The sequence below is a fragment of the Diuraphis noxia genome, unplaced genomic scaffold (assembly GCF_037042655.1).
Source record: "Diuraphis noxia isolate RWA-SAM2 unplaced genomic scaffold, SU_Dnox_SAM2 contig0004, whole genome shotgun sequence".
Taxonomy (NCBI): domain Eukaryota; kingdom Metazoa; phylum Arthropoda; class Insecta; order Hemiptera; family Aphididae; genus Diuraphis; species Diuraphis noxia.
The window spans coordinates 20,395,383-20,408,214 of record NW_028301714.1 but is presented as its reverse complement, the minus strand read 5'-3'; the positions used below and the strand labels follow the sequence as shown (position 1 = coordinate 20,408,214).

General features: G+C 34.9%; 2 protein-coding genes across 3 annotated transcripts; one reads left to right on the top strand and one right to left on the bottom strand.

Annotated features, from left to right (window-relative positions):
• Positions 1 to 850: 850 nt before the first annotated feature.
• On the top strand, positions 851 to 1,843 carry Blos3 (Biogenesis of lysosome-related organelles complex 1, subunit 3). Its single transcript, XM_015511759.2, has 4 exons — positions 851 to 1,086; positions 1,158 to 1,233; positions 1,363 to 1,455; positions 1,552 to 1,843. The coding sequence occupies exons 1-4, from the start codon at positions 1,015 to 1,017 to the stop codon at positions 1,776 to 1,778; spliced, it is 468 nt and encodes a 155-aa protein (XP_015367245.1). The 5' UTR covers positions 851 to 1,014; the 3' UTR covers positions 1,779 to 1,843.
• Positions 1,844 to 4,049, bottom strand: LOC107164074 (sin3 histone deacetylase corepressor complex component SDS3). 2 transcript variants are annotated; one of them, XM_015511756.2, is made up of 8 exons: positions 3,539 to 4,049; positions 3,434 to 3,476; positions 3,229 to 3,342; positions 2,956 to 3,140; positions 2,623 to 2,886; positions 2,419 to 2,554; positions 2,278 to 2,362; positions 1,844 to 2,184 (listed from the first exon to the last, which is right to left on the bottom strand). In XM_015511756.2, the coding sequence occupies exons 1-8, from the start codon at positions 3,645 to 3,647 to the stop codon at positions 2,086 to 2,088; spliced, it is 1,035 nt and encodes a 344-aa protein (XP_015367242.1). In that variant the 5' UTR covers positions 3,648 to 4,049; the 3' UTR covers positions 1,844 to 2,085. The 2 variants fall into 2 exon arrangements, with proteins under 2 accessions (XP_015367242.1, XP_015367241.1); XM_015511755.2 differs by having other exon boundaries at positions 3,434 to 3,479; positions 3,539 to 4,045.
• Between the last annotated feature and the right edge of the window lie 8,783 nt (positions 4,050 to 12,832).

The following is a 12,832-nucleotide window of genomic DNA, read 5'->3' as shown; positions in this document are numbered from 1 at the left end:
TTGTAAAGAGATAGTTTATTATAAAAATTTGATTATACCCAGATGTGTGACTTATAAATTATCTTACTACAACCAGACAAAATAGGCATTCGTCATTCGGCATTCATTAAATTTCAGAAATTTGTGCAGATTAGAAATTGCGATATAAATATTTGGAACACACTATACAAGTCTATACCTAACTAAAAACATTACATTGGTCTAAAACTAATTTCACATTTTAGTTTGACATCAGTTCCTCAAAATTAGAGCCACCCTTAATATCCTTGATTGTTATAACAATTTATCATAACAGTTGTAACATACAATTAAATTTAAATGGTAATCATTACCATGAATGTATTTTAAATTATATATTAAAATGATTACTGGTTTCTAAACTAATTAAGAAACAGATATTGATGTAAATGATAGACATTATAGAATTTCCTGAGGTCTGACATGAATGCACTGCCCTTGGTGCACAACGTACGCAGCACTTGGACAAGAACTATTCGATTTTGTGATGATTTTAATTATATCTGTGGTTATAACTACAACCTCTATTTAACATCGACATCACACCATTCGTACACGCATTGTCCAGATACTCAGTCAACTATTTATTTTATTTTTTTAAGTAGTATTCAGTATAAATTGTTCTGTAGTATAATAATACTACAGTCTACAATAGTAATACTACATTGTCATAGTCATAGTCATAAACATAATATCATGACAAAATAGATCTATTTTGTCATGCATAATATGGTCATAGTACAATAATTATATAATAAATGATAATGTCAATGATTGTAAGGTGTGATAGTATGATAAATAAATAAAACAATGATATTGTTATCAGTATTTTTGTTGTTTAAACCTAACAAGTGGTAAAAAATAATAATTGAAAATAAGTGTTCTTTTCATGTTGTAAAATATAGTCTACAGTACTACTACTAGTTACTATTTACTTCCTAATTCTTATAGTGCAGAAACTATTTGGTATAGTTCATATAAAATACTTCCATCAATATGTCAGATAAAGCTATGCTCGTTCTGGGCGAAGCTTCTGAATCTGATGATGAAGACCTTCAACAAGTTGAGGTAAGATCAGCGGAACATTGTCATTATGTTCCATACACACATTGCTATAAAAGGATAATGGTTTATTTCAGAATTCAAGGAATGGAATGGTTGAGAGCGACCACACAGAATTTGACACTGATTCCAAATACCGGGCAAGCAATTTAAGTATGTCGAAGTAGTTATTTAGTCGACCATTCACTTTTGAATGATTACAAATTGTTTAGTTAGCTATTTTGATTGTACTTCAATTGTGTTTATACTTAAATTGTATTTAATAAATTAATATTATTGTAGAAAATAGGAAAACTCGAGTGGGAAGAGAAAGTTTTGCTGGGCGTTCTGACAATTTCAAAATGTCTGAAGACACTTTACTGCATAGAAAATTAAGTAAGTTGCTTTAATATAATATTATTATTTATTACTGATAAATTTTCATTATAATTAATGAGTAACTGTTCAATATTTTAATTTAATTTGTTTTAGAAGAGAAAAATATGCAGTTTTATTCAAACCTCTCAACATTCAGCAAGCAAATGTATATAAATGCAATGAATCAAATGAATGAAACGGACCAACAGTTGGTCAAATCTCAAGTGTTACTTCAAGACACTGTGACTAACTGGAAGTATATTGAACAAAATTTGTCGCACATCAAACGTAAGATGACTGATATACTGGCTGAAGAGTATATTCCAAAAATTAAAATTTGAAGTGTTGCTTTTAAGAATAGAACTTGTAAACTAAAATGAAATAATAAAAATTGTTACTCTATTAATTCCTTACAGAAAAAAAATGTATTATATTATTTAATTATACTATACACACGATAATTGATAATAACCTCCAATCATTACTTTTTGAATAGGTTCACAATAGGAAATGTAACATTATGATAGGATTCAAACTATTATTTGTATAAACTGTAATAATAATAATAATAGAAAAAAAAAAACGAATAAATAAAATGAGTGACCACTTATAAGCATAAATATATAACATTTGAATATAAATAGTTGTTTAAACAGCAGCTCGGCGTTTGATAGACATTTTACCCTTGGATAGGTAAGACAAGTTGATACGAAATTTACTGTTGTCTGACGTTTTCTTTACCCAAATCTGTAATACAGAAATGATTTACAGATTTTTATTATTATAGGTACCATTAATTCTTATAAAAACAAAATTTTCTTTATTCATTTAATGACTTACAGTTTCGTTGCCAATAGCAGATATAACAGCTGGGAATTTTGCCATTTGTCTTCCTTCGACAAAAACAGGTTGTCCTCGATGATACCTAAAATTGAAATAATTTTTATTTTAAGAAATTATTGTTACTTTAAGTTTTCATACCATCTCTTTTCAAATAGCAGTTTTCCATCTTCGATTCGCGTATCTGGAATAGCTGATGATCCTTCAGTGTCTGAATTCTGGCTTTTTTTAGGACTCATATTACCTGCAGTTGATGAACTAGTACTTGGAAGACACCCTAAAAAATAGTTGTATATATTATACATATATTATCCAAATGCAATTGTAATTGTAAATATGACCAACCTGGTTTTCTAATAGATGAAGAATTTACTGTATCACGTGTTTTGATTGTAGGGGTTGTCGTGATAGAAGTAGATGCTAATGAAGCCAATGACTCTTGAATAAGTTTAACATCATGCTCAATTTCATGTTCCTGTAACAAATAATAGATATTTGAAACAGGTGGGGGTTTGCGACGTTTCTCTTGGGGTGCTGGCACCACTGGGTCGTTTGGTCTTCTTCTCAGTTTTCTTGTCATAGCAGGTTTTTGATCTGATGAGTCTGGAGCTGAAACCACACAAATATAATAAAAAGATAAAATATACTGTATATAATATATATATTTATAATACATACAAAGTTCCATGTTTAAATTGTCATGTTCTATAGCTTTTTTCCTTTCATTTAATTCTGATATCAAAGTCTCAGTAAGTTCAGCATTACGATCTTCAAATTCTTTGTGAGCTAGACGTCTTTCTCTATTAAATTCTCTTTCAATAGCATCAAGCAAACAGTCTCTCCACAAATTATTCATCCTTAGTCTATTGGTACATTAATAGAAAAAAAACATTTTAATCATGATTTATTTCACTGAAATTATAATAGGTAGAAAAAAATATATAAACCCACTCATTTTTATGCTGTGCATCCAATTTTTTCAATTGCTTCACGTATTCTGCGTGAGTTCCATCACGCAACTGCTGTAGTTGCCTTTGGATGCCAGCCAATTTATCCTGGTAGACCCTAAAATTATAAGAAAAAAATTCAAAAGCAAATTACTTACTAACAGTTAACACAGTTAAAATTGTAAATCGCTGAAAAATTAGTAACTAACTGCTCCTGTATTTCGGTGTGTTTCTCGCGGTTTTCTTTGCCTTCTTCTGGAAAAAAATTAATGTCATTAATACGAAATTTCATTAACTATAACTACGTTGCGTACCATCAGAATCAGTCAAATCTTTGTTTTCGATTTTTACACTGTTGTCGTCGTCGTCGTCCATTGAGAACGTCGAGGATGGCGACATATTATTACTATCGTGGAAAGACATTATTTGTCGGTAACAAACAGCTCCAACGCTGTACACTACTTTGTTGATTTAACAGCACGACCGCACAATATTTAATATTACAATAATGATCCAACACTTCGTAGCTTATGAATAACTACCAAAACGTCCAAACGTAAAATCTTACTTCATATAGGTATGATAAAATATAATTTAATAATAAATTAATAACTTATATTTTATAATGGGTAATCCGATAGACCGATAATGAATACTTAATTACTATCAGTACAATCTACTTTATTGTTATGATTATTTATCACTTTATCAGTTTAAGAAAGTATATATATACAATATATACATCAATGATAGTTGTACTCGATTCTGTCCACAACTACAAGTTACAACAGTCAACAACTTATTGTTACTAGACAATATGACGTCGTTACTAGCGCATCATCGTTGTGGACAGAACGCCTGACCATGGTCGGTAACATAAGGTACGTCCGAGGTCCGACTATCATTGTATAATACAGTAAAGTTCTAAAGTTGTACTATACACTATACAGTAATGACGTACACGCGACCAGACCAGTGTTAACAACTTAATACACATCACACGAGTCAAATTATATAATTAAACATTATAAGCTTCTTCTTCTTCTTCTTTCATCTTTGCCTTCTCCTTCTAAATTACATATTTAAGCTAATTGTTTAATATTACAGCATGACAAAATCTATTTTGTCATGTATTATAGTATCGTATTTGATTACTTGTCAAATGTCAAATGTCAATATATCGTTATAAATAATATTGAGCATAGTTGAGAATGTGAGAATTGTTAATCAACTGACAAATATAGAAGTCAGTGGCGTGCCCAAGGGGGGGGGGGAGGTTAGGGGTTATATCCCCCCATTGGCTTTTTTTTGTTAACTTCAACTTATTAGATATTACCATAGAGGCATAGACATATATAAACATTTATATTTGGATATGGATATTACTTTTAAAATTATCAGTAATAAGTTATTGCTTATAAATTATTTCCCATTGGCTATTATAAACATTCACTATACGGATTATAATGATTATAGATCAGTGATTATATTGTATTCATGTTCATGAGCAATAAATCCTCTAAGTAATAATTAATAATTAATTATGTTTATGGTAAGATATAAGATAGAATGATGGATCATGCTTATCACGTAGACTAAAAGTATAAAATAAATATAAATTTTCGTTTGGAATAACGATTAACTAAGTTGTTTTTAAGAATTATTTTTCTTTGTATATTAATTATTTTAATAAAGGTTATAAATGTTTTTAGTTTAATGTTGTCATTTTATTTAAACAATAGTGTGTGGCTATTTAAATTAATTCTAATTGTAGAATGATACTCAATATGCATGAATGTACATATGTTTAGCAATTTTTGTGTTTGGATTTAATTTAAATGTATCTACTTTTACTAAAAAATGTATAACATATATCCCTCCCCATTGAAATTTCCTGGGCACGCCACTGAAAGAAGTAGTCGGTCGTCGGCGCGTAGGATGGTACGCCTGGGCATACCCATTTTCAAAAAAATAAGTATATTTTTTATCATATTGAATGACGTGTAGCTTATATGATTTTAATATACAGGGTGATTGATTCATCATAAAACACTCATTATTTCAAAAAGTATTGACTTTTTCAAAATATTTTTACATGATTTCAAGTTGTTAAAAAACCAACGTTTTTATTTAAAAAAAAATATTTTTTATCCTTATCATTTTTTAAGTTTTTTACTTTTTTAAATGACAACATCGAGTTTTAATTTCATATTCCAAAGCAGAATATTTTTCTAAGTATTTTGGTACATAGAAATCGAATTTGGGGCTAGTAGTTTATGAGTTATAACTTATAAGTGATAACTATAATGTTGGCAAAACTGTTGTCTGACTGGAGACCCGTTAGTGGGTTCCATCTTTTTTTTTTGTAATTAAGTTAGTTACGCTCCGAGTGTTCTACCGGACGCTCGTGTTGTCGTTGTTGAAATAAAGATTTAAGTTGATTATGTGAATTAAGTTGTGTTATTTATTGTTAGTTGTTAACATATATATTAGTATTATAATATATATAATTTTCAGAAGTGGGATAACGATCTGAAGAACGCAGTAAGTACGTGAAACAGTGTATTATTCGAAAAACGTCGTTTGTGATCTCGACGATCTCGTGACTCGTGAGTGTTGCGTACGATTTTGACATAACCTAAAAGTTTAGAGAATCGGTTACTGTGGGTTTGGTAACGGATCCTGTTAAGTGGGAATTTTGATAAGTGATAACCGAAATTGATAAATGTTGATAATATTGTTGTGTCAACAAACGGGATATTTGATCGTTCGGTATAGTGTATGCGTCGCCGGGTTTTGGTTATATATTCGAAATGGCGATTAACGATGAAGACATCCGGGCACCGAGGTATGCGGAGCTCGTTGCCGAGGTGACGAATTTACGTGCGTTGGTGCAATCGCGACAGGAGGCTGCAGATGACAGGGCCGGATTACAGGCCGAAGTCGCCGCATTACGCGCACAACTCGAAGCCCAGGCTAGAACGTCGACGACGCGGGATAGTGTCGCACCATCCGAAGTATCTGGATTTCGCGTAGTGCCGGATATTAATAAAGGCATTGGTATCATTAAGGGAAATGAAACGCCGTATCAGGCTGAAGATTGGTTGAAGACAATTCGAGGTATGTCCATGGCTAACGGTTGGCCGTTCGATTACACGCTTCAGTATATTCGTATATACGTTGACGGTGCGGTTAGGGATTGGTTTTCATGCCGGAATTTCGATGACTGGGAAGATTTTGAGCGCCGATTTCGCAGAACGTTTATACGGATGGCTAGTGTTTCCGATCGTGCAGATGCAATGAAATCGCGTGTTCAAAATTCTAAAGAAGTAATTATGGACTATTTTCAACCGAAGATGCGTATGTGTCGTGATTTGAAGTTAGATTTTGACGCATCCAAGGATTACGTTTTACGGGGATTGCTCTCTCGGGAATTGGCCCTGTATGCGGTTGGACGTTCACACATCGACGAAGATGACTTATTAGAAGATTTGTTGCGTTGGGAACGTATGAATGCGCTGCACAAAACAGTTATAGTAAATGAAAAAAAGGTTGTTAGTAGTTTTAAACCAATGTTTTCGGCGAACGCGAGAAGCGCATCCGCGAAGGGTGTGACTACGAAGATGTCTGCTAGTGCTGGATCGACCGACGATGTAAAGAAAGACAAAGTCCAATGGCCAAGAGCACAACCTCATTCTGACGTTAAAGATGAAGAGGAGGTGCGGCCGAAATGGGAGCAGACGTGTTGGGGCTGCCGTAAAACCGGACATTTGTCGAGGGATTGCCCGACAAGGTGGAAAACTGCTGTTTGTTTTGGTTGTGGTGTAGGCGGTCACATTCGTCCAAATTGTCCAGAACGGACCCAAACGAGCGTGGCAATGATGCCCCGTGAGTTTAAAGGTCATCCGTATCGGAAGGTCGCTTTAATGAATGATCAACGAGTTGACATACTGCTGGACACCGGAAGTCATTTTACACTAGTGAAAGCAAGTGTGGCGATCAGGTGTGGATTGCCTATAAAAGTTGTCGAACGGCCGTTGTATGGTCTTGGCAGTACCACTGTACCATCTACTCGTACGATAGGTGAGTCTAATGCCGAAATTTGGGTTGATGGTGTGTGTCCAGGAGCGCAACAGGTTTTAATAGTGTCCGATGCCGTCCAGGGACCTGATGTCATTGTGGGTAGGATGTGGTTAGATATGCCTACAGTGTCCTATCACAAGACTGGCGGCCAACTATACATCTATCGGGCTGAACCTAACGTTGGTGAGACGGAGATAACAGCTGTGACACTTGACTCCGAAGCTGATTATTTACATACTGTTGAAGTGTCAGCTGACCTACCCAAGAGAAGACCTCTGACGAAGGAAGATTTAGGTCTGGTGAGTCCTAATTTGACGAATATAGAGTGTAATGATTTACTCAATCTGATTAATCGCTACCGAAGCTGTTTTGCCCTGGATTTGAGTGAACTCGGCTGTACTCCACTCATGACTGTGGATATTAATGAGTTACCCGGTAGTAGACCAGTGGTGTGTCGTCCTTACAAGACGTCGTCTGCTGACCGTGAGGAGATAGCCAAGATTGTGACGGACTGGAAAGAAAATGGATTGGTGAGTGAGACTGTGTCGCCTTATGCTAACCCCGTTCTGTTGGTTAAGCAATCGGGTAAAAATCGCTTATGCGTAGATTACCGGCGACTGAATAAGCAGACAATGCGACAACACTATCCATTGCCGGATATGACTGAACAGTTGGAATCGTTAGCTGGGAATAGACTGTTCACTCAGTTGGACCTGGCGAGCGGCTACTTACAGATACCCTTAACCAAGGAAGCGTCCGAGAAGACAGCTTTTATAACGGCAGATACAACTGGACAATTTAATCGCATGCCGTTTGGTTTATCGGGTGCAGTGGCTGAATTCACTCGACTGATGCAAAAGGTGTTAGGCCCTTTGCAGGGTAAGATAGTCCGAAATTATTTAGATGATATGATTGTTGTTGGTAAAGATTGGGCAGACATGATGTTGAACTTGAAGGCGGTTTTGGAAAGGTTGGAAGATGCGAAGTTGACTTTGAAGCCCTCCAAGTGTTTCTTTGGAGTTGAAAAGATTGAGTTCTTAGGGTATGTTGTGGAAGCTGGGGAGATTCGACCTGGTCATGAGAAGACTCGAGCTATCGATGAGTACCCTATTCCAACAGATGTTCATGCTGTTAGACGGTTCCTAGGACTAACAGGGTTTTTCCGACGTTTTGTGAAACACTATTCAGTGGTTGCCGAACCACTTTCACGATTGACACGTAAAGATCAACCATTTATTTGGGGCGAAGAACAATTAGTGGCGTTCAATCAACTCCGTACTAGTCTAACCAGCGAGGCTGTGCAGATGATGTTCCGTCGTGACGCTGCTGTCACTGAGCTACATGCTGACGCGAGTGCTGCCGGGTTAGGCGCAATACTATTGCAGTCCGTGTTACCCGGGGATCCACTGCGAGTTGTCTATTACGCCAGTAGAAAAACTAGCGATGCAGAAACCAGATACCACTCAAGCAAACTGGAATTGTTGTGTGTGGTGTGGGCTATGTACAAACTTAGACAGTTCCTTCTCGGATTAAAATTTGTTGTTTTTACAGATTGCCAAGCGCTGATATACCTTAATCAGTACAAGGGTACCAACGGACAGGTGGCCCGCTGGCATGATTTACTACAGGACTATGATTTCGAAGTAAAGTACCGACCGGGAGCCAGAATGGCTCATGTTGATGCCTTGTCGAGAGCTTCTGTGGAAGCTGATGGTGCTGTTTTGGACGACATCTTGGCCGACCAGTTTTCAGTATGCGTCTCTTTAACCGAAACGGAACGAGTCGCCATGTGTCAAGCAGTTGATGAAGAGGTTAAAGACATTAAGCGGCTTGTTTTGCAGTCTACCTCCCCTTCTAAGGAAGGTGACCATTTTGTGGTAGAAAAAGGTTTACTTTATCGAAAATTTAAAGATAAGTTGTTGTTTGTCATGCCCAAGAGCATGCGCAAAAGTTTGGTTGTTACTGCGCATGATTTAAGTGGTCATCCAGCTCTGGATCGCACTGTGGCCAATATTGTCCAGGATTTTTGGTTTGCTGGCATGAGACGCTATGTAAGATTGCACATAAACGTCTGTTTTGAATGTTTGTTAACCAAGAGACCAAGGGGCAAGATGCCTGGGTATCTTCACCCCATACCAATCGGGAAGAGACCATTCGAGACGGTCCATGTGGACCATGTAGGACCATTTATAACCACTAAAGCGGGAAAACGTTATATCCTAGTTATGATTGACAACCTTACCAAATATGTGTCGCTCTTTGCAGTAAAAAGTACTACAGCTGAAGAATTGATTGACTGTATGAAAAGTTTTATAGGTGGTTTTGGATTGCCTGGTCGATTGGTGACAGACCGCGGTAGCTGCTACACTTCTGGAGCCTTTGAACGTTTTTGTGTTGAACAAGGAATCCAGTTAGTGTTAACATCGTCCAGACACCCTCAAGCGAACGGTCAGGTCGAGAGGACTCATAGTGTGGTCATGTCCACTTTGATGACTCTAAATATTCAACCCAACGCTTGGGACGAGTCACTGACAGAGGTGCAAAGGATTCTCAACAATAGTGAGACTAAAGTATCTGCTAAGACACCGTTTGAGATGCTCCACGGTTATAGACCACGTTTCAAACAGGGAGCTTTAAGAGAATTGTCCACCACCGTCAATGAATGGTTGCCACCTGAGGACTTAAGAAGAGAAGTGTTACCCTCGATGGAGAAGGCTAAAGATGATATGAAGAAGAGATATGATTCTAAAAGACACGACAACACCAAGTATACAGTGGGAGAAGTTGTGGTGATGAAAAGGGCCCCTAGTTGTACTGGAGAGTCCACTAAATTACAGGACCGGTACAGAGGACCCTTAGTGGTCCACGAAGTATTACCTGGAAATGTCTATAGAGTAGTGGAGTTGGGCGCTGAGAAAAAGAGCCGGTTTGCTACCACTGCTCATGTCTCTCAGTTGAAGTCTTGGCGTTTGGTGGATGCTGAAGGAGAAGAAGACAAGCCTAGTCTAGAAGAAAAATCGGGAAGCGAGGCTGAGGGTTCTAATGATATTCCTACAGCAGTACGATCAAGATCTACTCGGACTAGAAAAAAACCTGTGAGGTTCAAGGACTATGTACATTAACGCGATTACTTGCATAATTTATTTGTTTTTATATATAATTTTTCTTTATATTGATGTTGTATGCTTGCTCTTGAAAATTATTATTATTATGAGAGTTAAGACTTGCATAATTTATTTGTTTTTATATATAATTTTTCTTTATATTGATGTACGCTTGCTCTTGAAAATTATTATTATTATGAGAGTTAAGACTTGCATAATTTATTTGTTTTTATATATAATTTTTCTTTATATTGATGTTGTATGCTTGCTCTTGAAAATTATTATTATTATGAGGGTTAAGACTTGCATAATTTATTTGTTTTTATATATAATTTTTCTTTATATTGATGTTGTATGCTTGCTCTTGAAAATTATTATTATTATGAGAGTTAAGACTTGCATAATTTATTTGTTTTTATATATAATTTTCTTTATTTTGATGTTTACTTACCCTGAGAATGTTGTTGTTATTAGAAGGGTCAAGATATTTTTTTTTTTTTTTTTTTTGTTTTTGTTGTTTAAGCCTATTTTGTTTAAAAGCTCACCTGTCGAGGGCTACAGGAATTGTCAGGAAAGGCCGAATGATAACTATAATGTTGGCAAAACTGTTGTCTGACTGGAGACCCGTTAGTGGGTTCCATCTTTTTTTTTTGTAATTAAGTTAGTTACGCTCCGAGTGTTCTACCGGACGCTCGTGTTGTCGTTGTTGAAATAAAGATTTAAGTTGATTATGTGAATTAAGTTGTGTTATTTATTGTTAGTTGTTAACATAAGTAACGTGACCATACGTCCCGCTTTGGGCGGGACAGTCCCGCTTTCGAGATAAGTGTCCCGCCGTCCCCAAAGAACCTAAAAATGTCCCGTTTTAAGAAAAGTCGACATGACGTGGCAGGTATTAATTATTGATCACATATCACAATCATACATTTATACTGTATCTAGGGGCGTCATTTCAGATTTTTTTTCGGGTGTGCGAAGTTTCAAGCAGGCCATTTTGAAATTTCAACAGGCCATATAAAAATAGATATACATAAGAATATGTATATTATCCTGCATTCAATTATGTCCATACATTATAGACCGGTTATTACAATTTGATTTTAATCATATAAATAATTCTGCATTCGTGGCTCGTGCATTATTTTAGGCTTCAGCAAGGCGCAGGCCAATTGTAACATTTTAAAAGTAAGGGGTGCAACCGCACACCCTGCCACCACTCCCCCCCAAATTACGCCCCTGACTGTATCTATACAGTTAACAGTATATGACGTATACCCTACATATTTTATATAAACTTTGAAACACTAAAATCCATAATTGTTGGGAGACTATTATGATTAATATAATATTCGCATTTTTCATATAAACAATTAACGTTTTTTATTCAATAAAAAAAAAGTTATTTTACGCAAAATTATATGGTTTTCTTATTAAAATGTACAGGTGTCCCGCTTTGAAGGAAAAAAGTTATGGTCACGTTATTTATAAGTATTTAAAGTTTTGATCGGCAGAGTGGAGTGGTACGGGGTTACCCCGTAAAATGTTTGTCCACTACTCCGCTTGTCTAAACTTTAAATACTTATAAGTTATACCTCAGAAACTACTAGCCCCAAATTCGATTTCTATGTGTCAAAACACTTGGAAAAATATTCTGCTTTGGAATATGAAATTAAAACTCTATGTTGTTATTCAAAAAAGTAAAAAACTTAAAAAATGATAAGGATAAAAAATATTTAAAAATATAATTTTTTGATAAAAATGTTGTTTTTTAACAACTTGAAACCATGTAAAAATATTTTGAAAAAAGGTCAATACTTTTTGAAATAATGAGTGTTTTATGATAAATCAATCACCTGTATATATATATATATATATAAATAATGTATAAATATTAGAATTAAGATTATAACATATTGTAAATATGGCTTTAATTAATAAAATTAAATCTCAACGGTTTTTAATCGGTTCTGCAAATTGGATAACGATATATTTTTATTTTGATAGTTTCGGTTTAATCATAGAGTATATGTAATTTAATTTATTTTAAATTAAAATTAAAATTATTATAAATTTATTTTATTTTTATTTATATATATATATATATATATATATATATATATATATATATATATATATGTATATATGTATAATATATATTAATACTCTATGGCCCTATGGGTTTAAGGTTTAATAACTGATCAGTTCATGTTAACCAAGCATCCTACGAAATGCATAGTACATCCAAGCCTGAAGCTAGTGTATAATAAAATATAGCCTGTATTACCCGTTGGTCGTTATCTGAATATTCTTGACTATTTACCTCTATGATAAGTATTAATCTTATCCATTCAATTAAAAATTATTCGATTAATTTCCAAAAATAATGATACTGTAATAGTGTAATACAATATGTTGCATGTA